This window comes from Etheostoma spectabile, chromosome 7 (assembly GCF_008692095.1).
Source record: "Etheostoma spectabile isolate EspeVRDwgs_2016 chromosome 7, UIUC_Espe_1.0, whole genome shotgun sequence".
NCBI lineage: Eukaryota > Metazoa > Chordata > Actinopteri > Perciformes > Percidae > Etheostoma > Etheostoma spectabile.
The window spans coordinates 15,526,408-15,551,844 of record NC_045739.1 but is presented as its reverse complement, the minus strand read 5'-3'; the positions used below and the strand labels follow the sequence as shown (position 1 = coordinate 15,551,844).

Sequence of the window (25,437 nt, the reverse complement as noted above, 5' to 3'; positions counted from 1 at the left end):
AGAAACAGACAAACAAACAAGTGTAACATGTCTTCATCTGTTAAATATGCAAGCACTATTTGCACCAATTAGTGATAAAGTAACAGTAGATGTTTCATCCAATTTGAGCAAAAATGGACTGTAACTTTTACTGCATCCATTTCTACTATGTCAGCCTTCATTTTTGAAAGACGGAAAAGATGCATCATTATTTAGCTTGATCCATTTGGTTGGAATCAACAAACGACACATACTTGATCATTTGAACAGATTTTTTTTTCTAATGAATTTAAAATAATGCACCAACACACAGCAATATTATGCACAAACACCACATGTCCCTCCTACCTGGTTCTTGTCCAGCTCACAGTTTTTGTACTCCTTCTCCCCCTGCTCCTGAAAGGTGACAATAACGAAACCAACAAAGATGTTCATCATAAAGAAGGCGATGATTATGATGTAGATGATGAAGAAGATGGAGATCTCGATGCGGTAGTTGTAGATGGGACCCATGTTCTCTTTGTTAGAATCGATTGCCTTGTAGAGTAGACTGCAGGGTCGAAAACACAGAGAAAGTCAAGGTCAACTCTGCTGGGTTTTTTTTTTTTTTAAAGATACTGCATAGTGTACTTTAAGCACATTTATACACACAAAATAGTCAAATTGTTTACAATTCAGAGAGGGCTTTACTTTTGGTTAGTGAAAATGGTGGGAATGGAGAATTTGAATTCAGACCAAGTTAAAGGTGAATGATTATAAAATGTTGAACAAATCGTATTCCCTATCTATTGATAGGCAACTCTGAATTCTACCTCAGACACAAAGCATTACTTACGTGGGCCACCCTTCGAACGTGGAGACAGTAAAAAGAGCCATCATGGCCATAAGGACGTTGTCAAAGTTGAAGTCGCTGTTGTACCAGATCCTCTCCTTCACCATGGGCAGTGCTGTGTCCCCGTTGTTGTAGAGAATGTAGGTACCTCTGTGATTTAAAGAGGAAATATCAACCACAAGCAGATACACAGAGACATTCAACATCCAAAGCTGGAAACCATGAAGAGTCTAAATCAAACTTACTTGCAGTCCTCTGGGCTGGACTTTGCATCATCTGTGCATCGATAAAATTTCCCCTACACATTAAATACAGAAGAGAAAGTCAGAGGTGCTCATTGTTTATTTGTACTCCATCTCTCTTTCCATCTTTTCACAGTACCTTAAAAAGTTGCACTCCGATACAAGCGAACATGAACTGCAGCAGAGTAGTGACGATCATGATGTTGCCAATGGTCCTGATGGCCACAAACACACACTGGACCACATGCTGCAAAGGATACACAGTTATACACTGTTAGTAGGAATACACAGTACTTTATCAGAAGCAAAGGAGCAGATACACTGTGCACAATGTTGTGTTGTCATTCTGACCTTAAGTCCCTTGGCTCTGTTAATAGCTCTGAGTGGACGGAGAACTCTCAAAACACGGAGAATCTTCACCACTGAGATAGCAGAGGACCTATGGAAGATAGAAGAACACATCTGTGGATTCAGCTGAGCAATTGTAAGGGCATAGTGTCATGGAGGCATTCCTGTCAGCTCTGCCACTAGCAGAGCAAAGACAAATGTTTATATGTTATGACAAAAATACCACACAGTTGCTCAATCCTACATTTACAACATTTAAAATGATTGGTCGATACATACTGAATGCCAAAGGAGACCAGAGACACACCAACGACCAGCAGGTCTAAAAGGTTGAAGTAGTTTCTACAAAACGCCCCTTTATGAAGGAACGCTCCAAACGCTGTCATCTGGACAGAGGAGAGACAACAGTCAGGACTAAAGAAGACAGATCCGCCATCAAACACATACAAGGGCCAGCTAAAATGGGATTTAAATGGCTGTTATTACTATTTAAATGATCTGTTACATAAAACTATTTACAGTGTCAATTTTGAGAAGACCATTTTGTAAAAATATAAAATAAAATGTTTTATGTTGCATCCAATTCCCTTACATTCCAAGCATACACACAAACAGATTAGCACTTCTAATATTGTGTAAGCAACAATAGATTCAAGTTTCAAGTTCAAAAATATTTATTATATGTTATGTTTGGCTTATGTTTAGTTCAATATTTAAACCATTTTGAAACAAAAATGAATAGACAACAGTCAACATAAGCCTTGACTTACACTCACAAAAACTTATATCAAAAGTATACCACAAAATATAGTGGTCAAAGATGCACACACACACACACACACACACACACACACACACACACACACACACACACACACACAAATAGATAGATCAGATAGATAGAATATATGTAATGCAATGTTGACATGACACAGGGAACATTATTCAAAAGCCACTGCACTCATTTCCAGTGTAGATTAAGCCAGAGGCAGAGCATTTAATTCTCTCCCTATCTAATTTGCTTAGGCTTAACCCAAAATAATTTAGCTTTACCTGGAGCATGCAGAGGATTTCATTCTAACAGCAAAAATAATATTTTTTTGTGGATTTCTTCAAGCATATTACTTTGGAGTACATGATTCAAAAAAAGACATGAAAAAAGGGGGACATCTGTGTGTACAGGATGTAATCAGGCAGTGGAATATAAAGCTTGATGTTAGTTCAAGTTCAAGTTCCGCTCTCCACAGTCCAGAATATTTCAAATTGAATATAATTCTAATTAAAATCAATATTGGAATGGAAATGTGGAAATCTATTAGTCAATGGTGCTGACAGAGATTAAAGTTGCATATATTTTTTATTCTTCAGAATGCTGAAAAAGGAAAAGAAAGTAGCTGTAGCCTACTCTGGAGAGCCACTGGTCCATAAACTGGTCAAGAATGAAGAGGGGGAAGTGGGCCGTGATGGAAATGTGACTGACAAAAGAATATCTGACGATAATGCATGATCTCCACTGATAGGCGTCATGACAACAAGACAAGCAGGCGGCCATTTTAACTAAAAATTATAGATACCAAAATGAGGGGAAGGAGGACGTATGCAGCAAGCTTGAAAGTGGTGGGTTGTTACTCAGGCAACTGTTCTTATTGTTTACCTTAATAAGGATCTCAAATGTAAACATACTAGTGAAGACATAGTCTGCATAGCCTAGGATCTGAGGAGGCAATCAGAGTGACATAAGCACGCAGGGTTACTGAAGCTCTACCCAGCACAGCACAACACAGCATAGAGGTCATTTACCTTCAACAGGATCTCAACAGTAAAGATTGCGGTGAAAGCATAGTCAAAATAACCAAGTATCTGCAAGAGGCAATGCACAAGTTCAAGTCATTCCAAGATAACAGCACAGCAATATGCATTTTACAGTAAGTCTAACAGAACAGAACAGAAAATCACTACTGGTATATCAAAGCTGCACGGATTCTAATGCAGTATTGTGTGACAGTGATATATGTTGGTAAGTAGGGGAGCAGAAAATGTGTTGTTTTGTGGATTTATGAAAAAAAGAAAGAAAACTACTGTTGGTCACACATATTGGTTAATATTACTAACTTACTGGCATCAAAAAAATGTATGTACTTTGTGTTTTATGTAGCTAAGCCAGGAGGTAAAATGTCAAGTTATTTGTGTGTCATTTGCCCACTCATGCTTTCCATAGGTTTTTTTCTCAGTAGACATTCAGTAGGCAGAGGTAACATTAACGATGGCTTGGTCCTATTCAAGTGTCTCAGTAAATTGACAGTATGAAAGATTGCACAATAAAGACAAAGTGCAACACATCGTACTCTGAAAACAGTGCCCACCGGAGGGGAAAACAATCTGAGCCCCAATGTGCATCATGGGCTGAAACGTTAGCTAAAAACATTAGATTTAAACATGTCAAAGGTTTATTTTAGCACCCTTTGTCTACCAAAGAGGACAAGTTAGCTGTTAGTAAGGTAATGTTAGCTATGTGTTAGTAGGCTAAGCAGTGATAGGGATAATGGCGTTATAAATACTGGTGTTGGTTTTTTTCAGTAACAAGTAATCTAATTGATTACTCTTACCGTATTAATAACGTGTAATAAATGCGGCGCGTTTCTATAATTGAAGCTATTTTTTTAGTAGACCAACGAGATCTCTGAGCTGAGAGGCAAAGATAGGTATGGCGTTATGAAATCAAGGAGAGGGGTATCTTTTCCTGCTAAAGATTTCCCCCCGTAGTCAGAAAACACGGGGGGGGCACTTTGTTTCTCTCACTATGACTGTAGAGAGGCTACTCGCTCCGAAGCTGATAGCTGTCACTCTCTCACTTCTCCATTGCTCTATCACACGCACACACACACACACACACACACACACACACGCCAGGTTGACGCACACAACAGCACACAAGTATAAACACCAGGGCACTTTTGTTATTTGCACTACAAAGAGTGTTTTGTATTAAGTGTCCATTTCATTATAATATTCAGATTTACCATAAATAATTGAACATGCACATGTGTTTTAAGTTCCATTAAAGAGGGGGGGAGCGGGTGTCACATTTGAGCATTTAAAAATGTACTTGAAAGTAACATTAGTTACTTTCTGAAGTAACTAGTTACTTTTATAATTTGTAACTTAGTATCTAATTTAATTACTTTTAGAAGAAGTAACTAGTAACTGTAACTAATTACTTTTTAAAAGTAACTTGCCCAACACTGAAGCTAAGACACTTATTATTATTAACACTGCATAGATTTCAGATTTATTCATATTCCACTGTGAAATAAGTTGGAAATGCTTTAGATAACTTACAGAAATATAGTTAGTCTAAAAGGGACATTTAGATTTTTGACTTGCTAAGTGTCAGGATCCCATAGTTTTCCCATTCTTCCTGCGGATGCCTCATGTCTATATATCTTATGTCTTGTATCCCCTTTTGTCTTTTTTAAGGCTTAGTTTTTTGGTTCAGCAAGTTATAAAAATTAAGTTATGGGTTATTTACCCTGTTGGTAGTGCATCTGACCACACTGCAGCTTTTTTGAAATTTTCTGTTGTTTGCTAGCAGACGGAATTGACAAGGAGGCACCTTCATGCAATACAAAGTCAATGGAGTGATGAATTGTTTCCACCTCCGGTGTGGACAGAACTTAAATTCGACCTGTCTTTCTACAACAAGACACTGAAACTGAAGCAGCTAAATGGAATTCAGCCATCAATTATTTAATCATTTATCAACTGCACTTTTCTTACTGTTACAAGTCAAGATGTCTGCTGTGATAAAGGCTGATTGTCTGCAGTGTTGAGACAAATAAACCCTCCAAATATGATGTGCACAAGGCGTGGTGTAGCCTTTTAGGATAGTTAGAGTCCCCGTGATTGTCTACGTACGATATTGCGAGCAGAGAAGTTGCGTATTGGGTCCTCAGCAGCCAAAGAGACAGAGCTGAGCATGATGAAGACCAGGATGAGGTTGGTGAAGATCTGATGGTTGATCAGCTTATGGCAGAATACACGAAACCTACAGCAGAAAAAAAAAACAGAATAAGCAGAAATGGAGACACAAAGAGGCACAAAGGAAGATAATGCACAGTGTGCAGCGTGTAACGGCAAGACATCTTTATATTGAGCTTTGTGCCTCCGCTATTGCTGATTGTAAAGTGGTTTCTGTTATTTGTGTTACACTGAACAGGTAGACTGGTTCCTGTGCCTCAGTATCAATTGCACCAAACAGCGTGTTTGAGACTCACGGGTTAGTGCTGCTGAAGATAAAGAAAGCACTGCCCTTAGGGATGGGCAGAGTCTTTTCTTTGATGCTGAGTTCAGACAGCCTCTGAGGGCGAGGCCCTGGCGGGATATCTGCGAGACCACCCTTATTGTCGTCATCATCCCACACTAAAAAACAGAAGTCATTTTAATCTCTCTTAATAAGAAAACAATCCTTCAGTTGCAGTTGTAGTTTCCCTCCCTTTAACAATCTAAGTCAGTGTCATTTTCTTGTTACATGAACTGCTTTAAACTGACTAAAAAGCTGTTTTAAAAGACTGCGCTGATACACTTCTGATACAGTGCCTATAGAAAATCATCATACCCCTTTGAAATAGTCACTTTTTATGTCTTGCAGCCTGAATTTAAAACCAATTAAAAATGAAAATAAATATTCCAGCTTTATTTACACATTCAAGTAACAACATTCAAGTAACATAAAACGGCAATAGTTCTGAAACATAATAAGAAAATAAAACTAGAATAACAGAGTTGGAAAAGTCATCAGTCCCATGATTTAATACTTGGTAGAGCCTCCTTTAGTTTTAATTACCGCCATTAGTCTGTTCGGATATGTCTCTATTTGCCTTGCACACCTAGATTGGGGAATATTTGCCCATTCTTCCTTGCAGAATTGTTTGAGTTCAGTCAAATTTCATTGTGAGCGGCGATTGACTGCTGTCTTCAAGTCCATCCACAGAGTTTCAATTGGATTTAGGTCAAGGCTCTGACTTGGCCACTCAAGGACGTTCTCCTTCTTATCCTTAAGCCACTGCATAGTTTTTTGGCGGTGTGTTTACGGTCGTTGTGCTGGAAGGTGAACCACCTGCCCATGTTCAGCTGTCTAGCAGAGGGCCGCAGGTTTTTCTCAAGAATTTCAGTGTACTTGGTAGCATCCATTTTCCCTTCAATCCTGACCAGTTGCCCACCCCCTGCTGAAGAGAAACACACCCACAACATAATGTTGCCACCACCATGCTTCACAGTAGGTATGGTGTGTTTTGGTTGGTGTGCTATGTTTGGTTTTCGCCAAACATAACGCTTGCAGTTCATTCCAAAAAGTTCAATCTTGGTCTCATCTGACTATAAAACCTTTTTCCACATGGCATTAGTACCTTATGTTCCATTGCCAAGCGCAAACAAACTTCTGTGCAACCTTTTTTCAGAAGAGGCTTCTTTCTTGCCATCCTGCCATACAGGCCAGCTTTGTGTAAAGCTTGTGAGATTGTTGTCACATGCATAGATTGACCAATCTCAGCCAGAAAAACTTGTAAGTCCTTAAAAGTTGACATTGGCCTCTTGGTAGCTTCCCTGATTAATGTCCTCCAGGCTCGGTCATCCAGTTTTGAGGGACGGACCAATCTAGGCAAGGTGTTGATGGTGCTATAAACTTTCCACTTCATAATGCTCTGAATGGTACTCAGAGGGATGGTTAAAGCCTTTGAAATCTTTTTGTATCCTTCTCCTAACTTGTGCCTTTCCACAACTTTATCCCGGAGCCCTTTCGAAAGCACCTTTCCAACAATGGTGTACTAGTAATGGAATCATCATGGAACAGCCAGTTTTATTAGGAAGTAATCAAAATCATTACAATTGGTTTCAGGTGGGAGGCAATTAGCATGGCGTGTGATCTGGAAATTAACTGATTGTACCTGAGTAAGTTTATCATGATTACTGTAAGGGGCTGATAACTTATCCAAACCAGGTATTTTACTAATAATTATTCAGAATGTTTTAAAATGTTATTTTGACTTTAACATTGAGCGTTTTAATGTGTAATTACATCTGGAAATAGTTAATTTATTTTAATTTCCAGGGTGTAATGTGACAAAAAGAAAACATTTTTACAGGGTATGATGATTTTCTATAGCCACTGTAAATGTGTAGTCTTTATGTACATGTACTGTACTTAAGTCTTCCTCACTCAAGACACGTCACTTTTACCTGGAGAGTGGATGGCAGGATAAGACTCCTTGTCTTCCTCCAGCAAGGCCTCCGCTGGCATCTACACACAGTGATCAGGTTCAGCATTATAAACATGTCCAATTACTGAGAAGAAAACTTTATGAATAATGCACTTTAACACAGGTGGTGCGTTAAAAACACAGTTTGCAAAATTTATGTAGAGAACTAGAGCCTAAGTCTTTGTCTTTTACCTTGGTCTCTCCATCATTGACATCTATTATTTCAATTCTCTTATTATCTGTGCTTGCGTCCCTGTTAGGGACAGATAAAACATGGAGTAAATAACAAGGCAGAAGGCTACTTTTTCTGCAAATAGAAAGTGCTTGCAACAAATGTGTGAATGCCAAACAGAAAATGTGAATAAAAATTAAAATGTGAAATGTCCTAAGCAGTACTTGACACTATTCTTTCTCTTCTTGGCCTCCTCTTCTTCCTTCTGTGCTGTGTTGAGGCTCTCTGCGTCTGCCAGGTTGTCAACAGCGATGGCCAAGAAGACGTTTAGCAGGATGTCTGTTCATGTGACTTAAGGAGGAAGGACTGACCAAGATAAATGACGCACTTAGGCTTTAAGAATATGAAACAACCTCTAACTGTCTTAATATTAACAAAACCTTTTAACAAACACAAGCGCGAAAATGTGTATTTTTAGTTGTGTGTGTGTTTGTGGCCAGTAGGATACAGTTTCCACAGATGAAGAGGATGATGAAGTAAATGCAGACCACCATTCCAGAGGATGCCGGACCGCCGTACGCCATGATCCCGTCATACATCACTGTATTCCAATCTTCTCCTGTCAAGATCTGGGTAACCCAATTTACAGTGGAAAGCATTCATTTAAAATGTTAACCATGATGAAACAATTAACAACTAAGATAGAGTACAAAATGGAAGCCCTGAAAGGCAAATGAGAAGACGAAAAAAATCTAGTGATCCATTTTCTAAGTCTGATCTTAATAATTTGATTATGACTTAAAGAAACACGGCACCAGCGACGCCGCTAGTTAGTTTAGCGTTGTGAATGAAATCCTATGTTGCCGGTTAGCATGTTGTGAGTAAAAGTGAACCAACAAACAAACAACAACAACCTAAATACTTCTTGTGGCCACAACAACGAGTACAAATTGCAATGCAGATTAAGACTAGACAATTTCCTAGGCATATATTGGCTTGGGACTTTATTGGGAGGACGCAGAGCCAAAGCACTGCTACATGGGCGCAGAACTCACACAGCACCTTAAACCCCCCAACTTCCGTCAACAAAACCGGCATGAATAGCTGGTTATTTTTCCTACAGTAGACAGTGAATGGCGATGAACATGGCGGATTTTGTGAGAGACGATGAGGATGACTTCTCAGACAGTCAAGGTCCAGAAACATACCTCTATGAACCAGAGTTTTCAGAAGAGGAGCAGCTAACTAGCGGCGGTGCTGCCAGTGTTGCACCGGACTAAAACAATGCAGGCACTGAGACAAAAAAAATGTGTTATCCCACCTATCTACAGCTAGGGGAGATCATGATAAGCCCTTTTTCAACAAACGGTGGCGTGTTCCTTTAAGACCAGGTGAAAAACAGGACAATCTTTCTAAGAGCTTTTTCAGTAGTGAAAACAGGAGGGAAAAAAATGTTTTGGCAGGTACATTTTTGTTGTCGTTGGAATACTCATTTCGGCCACAAGAACCTAAAGTGCACCACCACATAAAAAAAAAATTAATTAATTAATAATAAAATATTAAAAAAAATAATTAAAAGTATTCATGTTTACTTCCGGGTGAGTTTTAATTTCTCCATATATTAGCAAGTTATGTAACATTACTGCCATGTCTTTCTTTTGGCTGTAGCCATATGTATTTTAGTCATTGCTAGAACACGGGTACTGGCCTCCAGTGGCCGAAATGAGTATTACAACAACAAACACAAACAAACAAATACCGACCTGTTTCATAGATAAAAAAAATTTGAAACATTTTTTTCATCCTTTTCTTGATCAATCAACACAGGAGAGAAAACTATTTAGATCAGACGTAGTAAATGGATCACCAGAATATTTTTTTTCACTTGCCCCTTAGGGCTTCTGTAAATAGAGGACTTTGACTTTTTTTTTAAATTATTCTTTTCTATCGTTGTTCATTTTTAACAGTTAAAAGACAACATGTATTGTGCTGTGTGTTCATCTCATGCCACTCTGCACCATCCAGACTATAGTGTGATTTCCTTATCAAGTGTGTTGGACACTGATTGAATGTTATAATTCTGGCAAACACTAACCTGGAACACAGTGAGCAAGGCCTGGGGGAAGTTATCAAACGTGCTCCTTTTGGTCACAGTCTCGTCAAAGTTAAACTTGCCCCCAAAAAGCTGCATGCCAAGCAGGGAGAAGATAATGATGAAGAGGAAGAGCAGCAGCAACAGGGAGGCAATGGACTTCATGGAATTGAGCAGAGAGGCCACCAGGTTACTAAGAGATGCCCAATGACTGGAGGAGAAGAAATATAAAACATGTTAAACAGATAGACACACAGAATCTCACACACACACACACACACACACACACACACGCACGCACGCACACACACACACACACACACACACACACACACACACACACACACACACACACACACACACTCCTGTGAATGTAATGGGAGGAAAATATGGAAATGATAATATTTGTTAGACAAGGCATGGAGACCATATTCTCCTCCAAAATGTCTTGCAATATACTCCCTTTGAAAATATGGTACTGCACCTGCTGTTTTCACTAGGCTGGTGTTTTTTTTAAATTATTTTTGGGACATTTTGGGACATTGCCTTTATTAGATAGCACAAATAGAGACATGACAGGAAACAATCGAGAGAGCAACAAGCTTTATGAACTATTCTACAAACTACAATGGAGACCTTTTTCTGGATTGTATAATAAGGCAAGCATCATGGCAGTCAGATACTGAACTTAAACTTCTGTCTGAACTAATTGTTTACTTTTTGAAACATTATTTAGATCACAACCGTTCCTTACAGTACAGCCTGGCTGCAAACGTAATGCCCCATCAATTAGCTTAAGTGTAATTGTTTAACTTCTTAGTGCAGTATCACTATTGATAGCAAAGGAAAACTTTTTACAACTTTTACAAGTTCTGCCATTGTCATGGCCTGCTTATTGCATTAGCCTCACTAGAACTGAAAATTTAGAAAAAAAACTATTAAAAAAAACATGTTCCCTAATTAAGAATAAAGGAAAGGAAAAGGAATATGGCCTGAAACATTTCAGTCATCTCTATCTCATCCAGAAAACAAACATGACTTTCTGTTACTCACCGTGTAACCTTGAAGATCCTAAGCAGTCGTACACAACGGAATACAGAGATGCCCAGTGGAGACATGATGGCGAGCTCCACCAGGATGGTCTCTACAATGCCTCCACACACCACAAAACAGTCAAAGCGGTTGAACAGGGACACAAAGTATGCCTGCAGCCCCAAGCTGTACATCTTCACTAGCATCTCCATGGTGAACATTGCCAAGAGAACTTTGTTGGCAACATCTGGAAGGAGAGGAGAGGACTTAATTTAAGAACATATTATCAAACAACTCACAGTTGAACAAAGTCAAGAAAACAGAACTGAATACATGTTTAACAACCAAATAGAACAGAATAGAGCAAAAAAAATAGATACCCTGTACTTCCGTCAGCCAGTCCGGCTGGTTGTAGTGCTCAGAGGCGATGGTGAGAGTGTTGAGGAACACCAAGATGATGACCAGCCAATAAAACGTCACAGATTTCACGGCTGCACGACACTTTCTGCGACAGAAACGATTCCACCGTCGCGACTGACGACTGACACACAAATAGTTCTCCTTTAGGATCAATGCTCAGTGACTTCCAAAATAAGACTTATTAGGACACAATAAAAACTTATATTTATTTAGTTGAGAAATGCTATTTAATTTAACTTAACTGCTGATTTTGGACTTCATGTGTATATGAATTTGATAAGAATGTTTTTTCCCATATACAGTTAACATGAAAGCACAACTGAACACATACTAATTACAGTATAAAGATGACTGGATTGGAGTTCACGTGAGTAAATAGGGAAGAAAACACAATGATGAAACAGTAGCAAGATCAGGATAAAGACAGACTGATCAGATATAAAACATGACAGACATTGGATCAATCGCAAAAAAAAATTGATGGGAACATTGGGGATCTGTGCAATTCCAATATGAGGTAAGAATAAAACATGCAAGATGAGATTAATCAATAAATGAATGAAGAAGGCATTTAGCATGCATTGGCATACAGTACCAAGGTACTAACCTGAACTTTGACTTAGTAATTTTTTGACTGGGGAAAATAAAAGATGAGGCAACTTTAAATACAGGGCAACATGTGTCTTTCGACAGTCTTTTACGAACCTTTTTTTATTGGCTCATCAGAACAACAATATGTCACACTCACCACAGCGGCCCACAGCAAGGTGACTTGTTTTCCTCCCCATTGTGATTCTCTGTGTTTGCTGACTCTGTCTCACTGGGCATGCTCGCTGCGGCATCGCACACACATAAACAAGAAAAAGTAACGTGAGATGATAAGGTGCCAAGTTATCACAGAGGTTCAGCCAATTAAAAAAACTGTATCCTGATGGAAACAGGTTCCACCAATGAAAATCACATAATCATTGATTTTCCTATTGACACACATGCATTTTTGGTTTGGCTGGTTCTATATTAAAAAGAACAATTCTCTGATTATAGATCACCAAATATACGGAGCTAATGCATAGAGAATCACACATTAGACTGAAACTATTATGAGACTGCAAAATAACTTTCACTTTACAATAAACTCGTCCTATTTTTAGATCATCTTCAAATTGACCTTTTTTGCTGTGCCAGCTCATGTTTCTCAAAGCTTACAGACCAAGCTAAACCACCGGAAACCAAAATGCAGGTGTAAATAGAAAATACTGGGTAACTCCTTCTCAAAGGCATTAATGACAAACTGACACAAATTATTTTTGATCTCAAAGATAAAGACTGACATTATCCAAAATATAATGAATTTGAAGGTTTCTTAATAGACCAAGTTACAGTCAGTACATGGTGCCAGACCTGTGTCAAATTGGACTTTGTAAATAATTCTTGTAATTTTGTTTAAACCCATTTATCAATTGGAAACATCAAAAATACAAATATTGTTAATAAAAGACAAAGAGTTTACTTGAAAATGTTGCATACTATATATAATACATGAACCAGACTATATGGTCCAGGTCAGTTTGCTGCAACAAGTATTAGTTACATAGTCACAGGGTTATAGCATACAGTATATTAGAAATCATTTATACTGTACATGCATAACTTAATGTCATTATAAATGACAAATGAAAGGAAAATGATAATGATTGGATGAGAGTTCTGAGACACAAATACTTTGACTTCTGTTTTACTTCTATAGTAAACATGAGACTAAGATATTATTATGTGTTTCTATACATTACAAGGTGTGTCAGGATGTAATAATTAAAGTAATACTCAAATAAAATGCTGCTGGCAAAAATGTTTAAGAATTTGCTGGATGGACATGTGCATGATTTATTTGTAAGACATGTTATTCATTTAAAATAATAGCTTTTCAGGCCTATCATTTATGTATAGTAACAGAGGTGTACATTGAAATTTAGTTTAAAACAGTATCTTTGAAGGTGCTTCTGTGTCATTAAAATGCTAAATATAAAAAGGTTAACGTTGCCTTTGTTTGCAATCACAGAGAAATTAAAATTTGTCATCTTATATGCCTATTTAGGAGCAGTGGGACTAACTCCAGTCTTTTTGACAGTGCCTTTCAGACGTTTGGCACTGACAGGAGCACTAACCTAACATAGATGTTTTTGGTGGTGAGGGGAAACTGGTCCACCCAGAGAAAACCCCCACGAACCACCCACAGAGGAACCTGGAGCAACCCGATGAAAACCACTCTAACACAGGGAGAACATGCAAACTCCACATAGAAAGGCTGCCCGGACTGGGACCGAACCAAGTGCTCAGCAGTACCTACTTGTTGTGAGGCAAGAGTGCTGACCATTGAGCCTGTGATGCCCTTCAAGATTAATGCCAATCTTTCTCTTGTGCGTGTGTTATTCATAACATTAGTTGTATTGTTCCTTAAATTAAAAGCCTCCTGTATTGTGACATGGAGACACATTAGCCTTTAATCTGTTGTGCAAAGTGTTGATTCATTTCAATAGATAGGCTTGTTTGCTGGTACGGGACAATGTGATGCAAAGTTTGGAGGAGTTCATTGATAATGGATGGTAAGGTGTTATTTGTTCACTGAAATGGATTTGCTTATGATGAGGATGGTAGGGGTCGGACATTGATCAATAAAACAAAGGGCATACAAACACAAAAAACAGAAAAAAGCATAAGCAAAGCACATGCAAGCAGACGAGCCCTCCGGGACAACGATGAACTGTCCTTACGAACATGTGCAAAAACACACACACACACACTCCCAGGCACTCGTGCACACACAAACGCATTTACCCTGTGTCTCTGTGGACTGAGTGAACCAGCCAAACTTTCCTTTCTTCTTCTCAGTGAGGTCAGCCAGCGTGACCCCTTGGTGTTACCAACATGCAGTTCACACAGCCAGACAGCAGAGGAAGCAGTGAGTCAGTACACAGCAGAACAAGAGAGAGAGAGAGGAATGTACAGCAAAAGACAGCTGCAATTCAAACTACATACAGACACAGCTACCATGTCCAGAAAAGCTACAAAGCAAATGTACAGGACATACAGTAATATCCTCTTGCCATAAAAGACTGACTGTCGAATCTGGACTATCTTGTCCCACTTCATTAAATTATTCACTTCTAGCATGAAGGACACATAACAAAACAGAAAGGCTAAAGAGGCCTTGAGACAATACAGTAAAGAAAATAGTATTTTAGTATTCTTAATAATTTGTACATACTACACAATGCTGACATGAGAATAAAAAACAGACATTTTACACAAGATACTTGCTAAGTGAAGTATGATATTTAGTATCTAGTAGACAATGGTTGTTTAATAATGTGTATATTAGCCATGTTAGTTTATGTTAGCGAACAAAATAATAATAAGTGCAGTACAGAATGTCTGAGGTAATTTTAAAACAGACTTGTGTTCCAGCGCTTAAAAGTCTTTGCAAAAACGAACCGTTCTTAACAATATTGGCCTCAAAATTTCGCTAAATCCGCGCAAAAATCAGCCAGACTTAATTTTAGGCCTATATTTTCTGGACAGAGTAACTATTAATACAATGCTAGACAGGAAAGGATTAGCAATTAATAATACTTTAGAAAGAGAAAAAAGATAGAAGGCTAAGAGAACTACAAAAAAAATTGGAAGAAGTTATGAAACAAAAGGAAGCAAAAGGACAAGAAGAAGAAGAGGGAAAAACTAATGTTAAAAAAGACTTTTTTACAAGGCACACAGTCACTGCAGGAATCAAGGAGAGAAAGTTAGTGTGTTGTCTCGGGTGTCTAGTCTAAAACAGTGACAGCAGAGGTCAAAGCAGGACGATTACTGGAGGACATAAAGACAGGTGCATGTGCATTAGCCGAAATGTAAATGGTTGTAAGGCATTGTATGTAACAGCATGTGTCAAAAACCTTCCGCTACCCTGCCATCCACAATTGGGTTGGAGATTCAGGTGTGTTACGCTAGTAGCTGCTAACGCAAGCCACAAGCAGAGATGAGGAGCAGGGAGGTCTTTCTAACTGCACACACCTTAGATATTTGTTCATTTTTGGACAAATTTGCACATTAGCAGTAGTACTCCAAAAGACCTGTAAACAGTCTTTGATGCGTAATATTGGTGGAGTTCCACTTGAATGTTTCATTTCTAAACAGTTACTTCTTTTTTTGTGACCAAATGTTTTTATTCCTAGATTAAAAACAATTACAAACAATATGCTGAGACATGTCTCAGGACCAATAAAAAAATAAAAAAAATTAAAAAAGACGGGAAGGAGGGAAAAAACAACAACACAGCAAAAGCAACATCCGCAGCTCACGGACAACACACATAGAAACAGACATATACAAACGCACACACAAGCAGACACACACACACAGACAGAAACAAGACAAGGGACCCAACACATGCGCAAACATAAGCAAGAAGGCCTACAGCATGGCCTTTAAACAGTCAGCAATGCTGTACCAAGTATTCAAAGTTTTTTCTGGTGATCCATTTATGCGAGCTGTTGACAGTTCCAAATATACAACATCCAAAAAAGTAAGGGTCCATGTACGAACAGACACATCATGAGGCAGTTTCCAATGGGTTGCAATCATCTTCTTAGCACTGTTTTTTAGTTTTAGAGAGCTGAAGAGCTGACAGATTTTTTAGAATCAAAACATTGACAGAAACAGGTACAGTAACATTAATTAGGGCAGATATTTTGGATGCATCATTGTTCCAGAACTGACCAACAGGAGAGCACTCTCAGAACATGTGAAGATAAGTGACCCAAGCCTTCAGTGGGCAGGAAGTGCATAAAGAGCAGTTAAGAGATACGTCCCATGAATGAAATAGTGAATCTGCTGATGATGTGGATTGTGTGATACTTCTGGGATTTCAAAATGTGATATTTGCAGATTTCAAGATTTCAAAAATGTGATCAATTACACTAGCTCCAGGGCAATTAACAGTAATTAATATCAAATTTGCCCAATGTTAATTTTTTAGTTTGTGGTCTTGTTTCATGTGTTATGCTGTAATGTATATAATTTCCAGTTAGTCTGTTCAGGTTTTTGCATAGCAGAGATTAAACAATTACACTTTATTTAGAATCAAGGAATCAAGAGTGTAATTGGAATTCTGTTGAATTGTGGCTTACACAGCTTTCATCTTAGCAAGGTTGAATGCTTTATATTACATATGAGGTTAAAAAAACACAAATAAAAGTCCTTAAAACACAAATTACCACGTTTAGCCAGTCTGGATGGGGATTTACAATTACCAGAACAGGTCATTATGCTACATAAGAAAAAAAAGAAAGAAAAAGTGCATTCCTGTTGTGCATTTTTTGAATTTGCATCAGGGTGAATGATTTCTTCATTTTCCACAGTCAACCCAAACAAACCACATCCCATTTACTGTACCAGTCTAATGACTAGTCAGAAATGACATGCGAATGGATTCACCCGAAAACCCCACAGTGTGCAAACATCCTGTTCCCACAATAAGCCTCCTCCAGAACGGAATAAGCAACATCGTCTCTCTCGCTCACTCACTCGCACACACACACAACCTAATATTCACAGTTATCCCTGTGTTGTCATGGCGACAGCACACACAAGGCCACACCATAGAAAAGACTGAAAATCATAGATTTGCTGTCACCCACTTTTTTAATGCTACCTCCGAAGTTGCAACCATGGCTGAAATCACAGTTTTTTTATTCGCTTACTTTACTATTTTACATTAAAACTAGATACACAATGTGATTCTACAGGACATTGTGTTTCACATACAAGTGGTGTAAGCAAACAGAAGTCACACAAGAAATTATATTCTAATTCTATCCTTGACCTAATTAATAGAAATATAAAATATAAAGGCAATGTAAAATAGCAGAGGGGGAGGGCAAGGTGGAGGGTGGGGTGTGGCTTTGACCAACTGCCCTGCTTCGCTAACTTGCAAGCCATGCTGTCTCTCTCTTTCTTATGGGTGGGCCAAATTCTCTGGGCGGGCAAAGCAGAGAAAGGGGAGGTAACCTTTCCCCTTATGACACATAGGGCAGATTCCAGGTCGGCCCATCTGAGCTTTAATTTTCTCAAAGGCGGAGCAGGATACCCGGTGCTTATTTTACACCTGTCGCCATTTATAGCCACTGGGGGACCATAACTTAATTAACTATTAATATTAATAAAAACATTACGTGCGTCACTCAATAACAGACATCTTGCCAGAGAAAGAGTCTCTGTGATTTTTGTTGATGGTGAGTGTCTCATTTTGGTACAACATGTAACTGTTTTCTGGAATGATTCACTCTTATAGAAATGGCCAAACTGCGCAAAATGATGCCAGGAAAAATAAGCATTTTTATTAAATGTAAATGTATGTATGTATTGTATCTTTGTGAGGTGACATTTGTGTGTTGTCAATGACAACATGCCATACTGTCCCTTCTCGTTGTTCAGCATGTAATTTCTAAGTGTCACCTGTCAGTATGTCAGAGGAGCAGTTTTATTTGGTCACTCTCTACAAAACGTCGATCAGTATCTAATTGTGGGGGGAAAGTCATGTCTTGCTAATAGTAACTGAGCCAGGGTATTTGTTGATCATACATAAAACACTTCCTTTAGGATATATTTAAGGCAAAGCATCAGTTAGCTTGTCACAGTGGAATAACAACAGATAGATGAATAATGGTTTGTCCTCCTCACTTGCCTCATTTTACTATCAATGAGATAAAGAGATGTGCAACATTATTTAAAGGCAGAAGAACCTTAGGCTTAGTAACGTGCAGTTCTGTTTGTATTCTTCATTTCCCTGCTTTAGAGGACAGAGGGACAAAATAAATTAAATCGAGGAAACTCACGGTTTCGCTTGCCCTCCTCATCTCCCTCCTCCTCGTTCTCGGGGTCGATGTCCTCGGCCTGGGTAATCCAGTCCAGGTAGCCTTTCAGGTCTTCCTCTAACTGCTGCTTCTCACGTAGCTTCTGGAAATCTCCCCGAGCCTTGGCTTTTTCTCGCTCTTTGGAAAACTCTCTGGACGGGGCAGAGCATAATTGTTGGAAGTATTGAAGGTACAGCATTACTAGTTTTCTGTACAGTCCTGTAACTCCTACGCTGATGATTCACAGCTGTATCTCCTGCTTAAAACTAGGGACTCACAGCTTCTAGATTGTCATAGATTTTAAAGGTTAGGCAGCAAATTCTTCAAGTTCTTATTGTTGTTATTATCATTATTATTGTTATTTTGTTGTCTTTATACTGTCTTTATTTATCTTCTTTACTTCTTTTTTCTTGCTAAAACTGCTGCTGGAATTTTCAATTTCCTTACGGGAGTCATCCCAAAAGGATCAATAAAGAGAAGTCTAAGTCTAAGTCTAAGTCTAAATAACTTAACTAAACAATAACACCCCAACTACTTACTTACTATAAAAATATAATGACTGTCAGATGTGAGTGAGATTGTACCGTACAGGATCAGAACAAACACTGAACAATATATCTATTATTTTCAGGGTCATTTACAGGGTTTATTAATTATTTATAGAAGATTCTTAGTGTTTGAAACAAATCAGTGTCATTAAAAGCACATTGAAACATGTCATAAAAGTGACCAGTTACTGAGAAGGACAAAAGGACAACATATTTTCAAAAGCACAAAAAAAACACAAGCACACTTAAAACCTACCCGCTCAACACACCCAAAACCAAGTTGAGAACAAAGAAGGATCCAAAGATGACCAGACTGACAAAGTAGACCCACGGCAGCTCAAAGCCCATTGCATCATTCATCTAAAGAGAAACACAAGCAGAGAAGACATATGAAACATGGATTATTCATCCATTTCATTCATGTTTCATAATTGTGCACATATTCTCGTCTTTTTTATAATTGTTTTGAATTCTAAATTCTTTCCTGTTTTATAAGACTTGTCTTATTGAGTTAAACTGTTTTACTCGAGTTAACCCAAAGAGACTGATAACTCTTGAAAAGACAGACTTCAGAAAATTACAGGACGAGGAAGAGAAGGTCCTAAACACTTCATTCCTTCATACATAACTGAGTATGTAGTATTATTCTACCAAATGATTGGTTTGACAGCTCGTTTAGACTGGCCAATGGGATGATGGTACTGCTGCTATTTTCCACAGCTTCTGCCAGTGAAAACCACCTCTACTCACTCGCACCTTTATGCGCCACACATAGTATTATCCATGACCTGATTTAATGATTACAAAAATTACAACAACAAAAAAAAGTATTTAGTGCTTCTGAACGTTCTAACTATTTACAGTTTACTTCCAGGCACAGCCTTACAAATTTAAATTTTGAAAGTAAGTAATCACATGTACTGTTATTAGTGTAATTGTGTAGGCTTTTGTGTACTTTTTGGAGTACACGTTCATCTTGCTAAGCTCAAGGGTGCCAATTTTCCAGTACTGTATTTAAAATAAAATAATTGACTTTAAAGTAATTGTATGAAGATAGCTTAAAGCCCATGGGAAAGAGATCTTCAGAGAGCTACAATTAAAACTGAAGCAGGAACTGTGACCACTAGAGGGCATCATGTGAGAGACAACTGAGTTAGTAATGAGCGGAAGAGGTATTAGAAGATGGGAATGAGTGATGAGGATGTGGCAAATGACAGCACTGCAGAGCTAAAGTGCCTTTTAGTAGAGCTGTTTGGCAAAGAGACAATTGATAGCTGAAGTTTGTCCATTTATAACCACACAATTGACTTTCTTACGCAGTCCAAATAACATCCACACACTTTACTTTTTTTCGCCCCATGTACATGCATGCAATTCTACTCAAACATTCATATTCCCCCTGAAGTAAAACCCAATGCCTTTTTCTTTGCCTTCTATGTATAAATTATTGTGCTTTGGGTCACTTTGCTTTTTGTGGCTTTTTTGTGTTTAAAATGTAAACTGTACAAAATGTCCATTTCTATGTAACTTGAGTCCGTTTTCAATAAAATATGTTGCAAAAATCCCCCAAAACACCCCAATGCTCAATAAACAACTTCCCACCCTGCAGCCAAATTTCATTGATTTCTGTTGAAAAGGTCAGAGGTCAGATGTTAATCTATCCATCTGGCTAACTATCTGTCTTGTTATGTTATCAATCTATGTTTATTGAATTTCCTTCCTTCCACTTTAATAGCAGTAAAAGCATTGGATTGCCATGGTAACACATACATGCATAAGAGAAAAAAAGAGTCTGTGAGGGAGAGCGAGAAAGGACTGCAGAGAATGAGGGAGAGGGTCATTATTTCATAGACAAGGGTCTCCATCAATAAAAGGATGTGTGTGGGTTTTGATGAAAACTCATTGTGAGTTGAGCTTCAATCCTGTAAGTGTTTTGGCTAATTAAAATCTGTTGATTTTTGCTAATAAGAAGCTGATGGTTTTAAAGTGAGCCTGTCTTTTTTAGTTTTGAAACACTTATCAACTGAAAGAAGAGTGATGGTTTAGGGTCAGGCTACAGCTCTTAATGAGGACTTCTTTGTAATAAAAACAATTGAATTTTTAGAAAAGACATGAAAAGAATGTAATTTAAGATGTTACATATTAAAGGCCACGATGAGTATGTTGCTTGTAGCATACAGATTTTCAGTAAAACCTTCTAATTTATTTTTAGAAATTATTATTGTGATTGTGTGATTGTGAATCATAACACTTTTGTATATCATCTTATTCATTGTGTCCATGTTTCAGTAATTTGCTATGTGAATATAATAATACAATGGTAGTTCCCTTGCACATATGCACATTACTTTAATCATGTGAAGAAGAAATTGAATTCCCTTTCCAGCAAATAAGGCAATTCTACGTGGGGTAATTGAGATAAATATGTCACCTTGTTTTCATCATTTCAATCTTAAAATTGCCCAAGATGACACCAGCACAGCCTCAAAGGGAAGTAACACAATGTTTTACAAGGTTCTGTTAAAAAAAAAAACTGATAAGTGACACACACGGTATTGATAAACAAAAACATATGCCGCTCCAGTTGGGCATCATCAGAATAATTTTGATGCAGAGTAGTAGATTACCCAGTAGAGAACATCGGTCCAGCCCTCCATGGTAATGCACTGGAACACTGTGAGCATGGCAAACAAAAAATTGTCGAAGTTGGTAATTCCGTTGTTGGGGCCTTGCCAGCCCTCTCTGCAAAATGTACCATTGAGCAGACAATGACGGCCATGCCCTGATACAGCACATGGCGTGGGCTCTTCTTCTGCAAGGGCACCTGGGGGCACGGAGTAAGACAGATTACTCTACTGATCTTCAGTTTTTCTACTGGTGTATAATAAAGGCTATCAAAAAGTTGAAACTGAATCATAACCATTGACAATAATATCCCCATGATAATGACATCTTTTTCTGTTCTTAAATCTCCAAACAAAACCCTTTTAACTGAATTCATGGTAACACTTTAAAATAAAGTACACAAAAATGTAGGTAGTTACTGAGGAACAAACAAAGAACAAATGAGGAATGAATGAGAAACGAATGAGGAACAACTGGTTGGTCAATAAGTTCCTGTATGACTGGGACTCAAGCCAAAATGTTTAGTTACTGATAAAAAGACTGGGAGTTACAGTATTAATGTATCATTGGGTAATTGTAAATTAATGTGAAGTTACTGAGAAACTGTATTATAGAACTAATGATCAGTTACTGATAAACATACTGGGAGTGTCTGTATTAATAAATCGTTAGGTAATAGTTAATTAATGAAAAGTTTCTGAATGACTGGGAATCAAGCACTAGTGAAGCATTGTGAGTACTTGCAAATAAAGTAACGCATCATACTGAGTGGTAAATCATTGACAAATAATTACTTAACCATTATCTACCATTAGTGAAGCATTGTGTTTACCTTCAATTGAATAACTCATTCAGGAACTCCTCATCTTTAACCAGTCAGTCATGATTCATTGATAAAGTAACTCCCGGTCTGTTTATCAGTAACTAATCATAAGTGCTTTAGTCCCAGTCATTCCTCATTTGTTTCCCAGTAACTTCTGATGAACTTACTATTACCTTATGATTCACTGATACAGTAACTCCAAGTATGTTTATCAGTAACTTATCATTAGTGCTTGAGTCCCAGTCATACAGGAACAAACCAGTCATTCCTCATTCGTTCCTCAGTAACTACTGGTACCTACATTTTTGTGTAATGTGTGTGTGTGTGTCTGTGTGTGTGTGTGTGTGTGTGTGTGTGTGTGTGTGTGTGTGTGTGTGTGTGTACGGTATGTGCATGTTTTAATCACTGTACTCTGTACTTCTTGAATAATTCTGCCATGTTGGAAGCTGCAGTAAAGGTCAAGCCTGTTTACATAATAGCCAGATATTAGTCATTTAATCACTGGATTTAATACACCATCTGTTGTTCTGTCCTGTTTTCAGCAGCTTGCCACCATTCACATACAAGGTACATGTGTCCATTCATTAATCAGGGAATAAATACTGTATCTATCCTAAGAAGCAATGTATATATATGTTTGTTCATAGTGTAGCTTAGATGTGGGACTCAGCGGGGGAATTAGACAGAATAATAACAAATTCAAATTAAACATAAAACTAGAAACTATAACTATAGGCACTATGATACCTGTTTGTATCACGTAGCATGTGGCATGCATTTTGCCAATGAAGAGCTCCAAGCCGATGATGGCGTAGATGATAATAACAAAGAGGACCAGCAGAGCAATGTGAAGAAGGGGAACCATGGCTTTAATAATGGAGTTTAAAACCACCTGTAAACCTGCAGACACACACAAAAGCCCAGGTCAGAGGGAACATAGACAGAAATATAAATGGGGTTTCCCAAAATTGAGTTGCCACCCATATGAGTAAAGCAGCAAACATTAGATTAATAAACAGACCTTAAATATGTGTTTATGTCAGCAAGAATTGAGATTTCAGCTCAAGACTGAATAAATCTCTTAAATGTACTTCTGCTCAAATGTGTACTTTAAAGCAGGAGAAGAATACAAGTAATATACCAAAAGACCAGAATACTTCACTTAAAATAACATTGGGTGTCGATGTATTGTATATATTTGTGCAGCTGCACTTTCATTTGGCTCTTTGTAGTTTTGTTTATTTGAGGCTAAGAAGTACTTGCACTTACTACTTGTTGTCTGGAGTTTTTACCTTTAAGGTTGAAAGCACTTAATTGGAAGTCGCTTTGGATAAAAGTGTCAACTAAACATAATGTTTTCCTTATTCAGTCAACAGCCTAGCAAGAATTTCTGCCCTTCTTACTGCAGAACATTATCTATACCTCTCAAAGCCTCATAATATCTCTGAATAGGCAAAAAAGCCATCAAACTGGCCTCTGTGGCCTCAGCAAACATTATCACAGCTTAATTAAACTGAACATACTGTCCATCAACGACTAATGTTAAACCAGAATAAAACTCTAAATGTTGTCTCAGCTCAGTTAATCTTTCCCAGAGGTCCTTTTCACAGTGAGACAGGTGGACGATCCATTGCTATGGCCACTCAAAGAATGCAGACATGTTAGTACAACATTATGTAAGGTCAAATATGACCTGAACAGAAATTATGAAGCAAGCACTATCTCCTAGGTGATAAAGGAATCGGCCAGAACAGTAGTGATTAAGCTGATGTTTTCTTTGCAGAAAGGGAAGTTTACAATTTCTTTATAATACACACCGTAATTGATTGAGAGCTATCTCTCTCTCTTGTTAGCAACATTACACCTTTATTTACAGTGTTATTGCTGTTATTAGTACACAGAGAGTTTTGGTGACATGGCCCCTTTTAAAATGTCTCATATCTTGCAGTATGCAGACCCAAGTCTTGACTTGAAATTGTTTAAAACCTTGAGGTTAAGACCAAAAAATAGCCCTGTGTTAACTCACTAGGAACTCCAGAGACAAGGCGAAGGGGTCGTAGCACGCGAAAGGCTCGGAGGGCCTTGACATCAAACCCCCCAGGTTTGCCCCCCGACTGGCCGCCAGAGTCAGCGTCCTTGGTTATCATCTCTAGAACAACACTGAACAACCTGATGGAGAGAAGAAAGGGAAAGGGAGGCGGAGGTTTGAGGATAAAGGAGAAGAGAGCAGTGAAAGAGCTGTCATGAAAACAGAGTAAAAAACATGAAAGCAAGAGACAGAAAGTAAAAAATAAAGCCATGTGTCATCTTTGTACCTGTCTTTGTGTATAAGTACCTGTGTGTGTTCTTATATACATGCTCTATGTGTGTGTCCTTTAGGTCTGTGCATATTTACCTTTAGTTTTTCACACCTCATCATAGTTCACATCAAAGTCCTACTGGGGCCAGGTGGTCTACTGATAAACAATCACTCTTAACAAGGCCTTGTGTGTGTCCTGTATATGTGTGTGCCCATGTGTGCATGTGCCGAAACATTATTGCCATCCTGCTACTGAATGATAAACAGTTAAGTGTGAGTTATGATCCTTGTGCAATCCATATATGTGTGTGTGTGTGTGTGTGTGTGTGTGTGTGTGTGTGTGTGTGTGTGTGTGTGTGTGTGTGTGTGTGTGTGTGTGTGTGTGTGTGTGTGTGTGTGTGTGCGTGCGTGCGTGTGTGCGTGTGTCAAAGTACATGAGAGGCTATATAAGCAATAGTGTGTATGGTTTAAGCTTATGAGTATGGAAGAAATAATTTAACTAGGTCTGTGTGTGTGTGTTTATGCCTTTTCGCACATACACATATGTGCTACCTATGAACTCACCCCACTATGACGATGACAAAGTCCAGCATGTTCCAGCCGTTTCTGACGTAGGAGTTTTGGTGCATGACCAGGCCGTAGGCAATAATCTTCAAAAATGTTTCTATTGTGAAAATGATCAGGAAGGCATATTCTACTGTTTCCTGTATAGAGAGAGGGAGAAAATAAAAGAAAGAGAAAGGTTTAGGCATCTAACTTTACCAAAGAAATTCACTGTGGGACAAATAATGTGCACAGGGTTGCCAAAATAAGAGGCAAGTAGGCAAACATGGTTATTTAACAGTTGGCATGGCAACCGGTTTCTT

The 25,437-nt window shown here is 38.2% G+C and overlaps 1 protein-coding gene across 16 annotated transcripts in view; it reads right to left on the bottom strand.

Moving 5' to 3' along the window:
* Positions 1-25,437, bottom strand: part of cacna1db (calcium channel, voltage-dependent, L type, alpha 1D subunit, b) — a 76,868-nt gene that overhangs the window by 19,527 nt on the left and 31,904 nt on the right. For 5 of the 16 annotated variants that reach the window (XM_032521551.1, XM_032521556.1, XM_032521548.1 and 2 more), the window contains exons 4-28: positions 25,136-25,275; positions 24,299-24,441; positions 23,020-23,172; positions 21,452-21,648; positions 19,081-19,184; positions 18,259-18,428; positions 14,207-14,281; positions 12,120-12,204; positions 11,979-12,005; positions 11,332-11,492; positions 10,973-11,198; positions 9,923-10,130; positions 8,336-8,456; positions 8,052-8,166; positions 7,848-7,908; positions 7,636-7,696; positions 5,676-5,820; positions 5,317-5,446; positions 3,202-3,261; positions 1,681-1,787; positions 1,405-1,492; positions 1,193-1,300; positions 1,057-1,109; positions 815-961; positions 328-529 (exon numbers count right to left, since the gene is read on the bottom strand). In XM_032521551.1, coding sequence (XP_032377442.1) covers positions 328-529; positions 815-961; positions 1,057-1,109; positions 1,193-1,300; positions 1,405-1,492; positions 1,681-1,787; positions 3,202-3,261; positions 5,317-5,446; positions 5,676-5,820; positions 7,636-7,696; positions 7,848-7,908; positions 8,052-8,166; positions 8,336-8,456; positions 9,923-10,130; positions 10,973-11,198; positions 11,332-11,492; positions 11,979-12,005; positions 12,120-12,204; positions 14,207-14,281; positions 18,259-18,428; positions 19,081-19,184; positions 21,452-21,648; positions 23,020-23,172; positions 24,299-24,441; positions 25,136-25,275 — 3,087 coding nt within the window. Of the gene's footprint in view, positions 1-327; positions 530-814; positions 962-1,056; positions 1,110-1,192; positions 1,301-1,404; positions 1,493-1,680; positions 1,788-3,055; positions 3,116-3,201; positions 3,262-5,316; positions 5,447-5,675; positions 5,821-7,635; positions 7,697-7,847; positions 7,909-8,051; positions 8,167-8,335; positions 8,457-9,922; positions 10,131-10,972; positions 11,199-11,331; positions 11,493-11,978; positions 12,006-12,119; positions 12,205-14,206; positions 14,282-18,258; positions 18,429-19,080; positions 19,185-21,451; positions 21,649-23,019; positions 23,173-24,298; positions 24,442-25,135; positions 25,276-25,437 lie in introns of all 16 variants that reach the window. The other 11 variants (XM_032521552.1, XM_032521549.1, XM_032521555.1 and 8 more) reach the window with 5 other exon arrangements.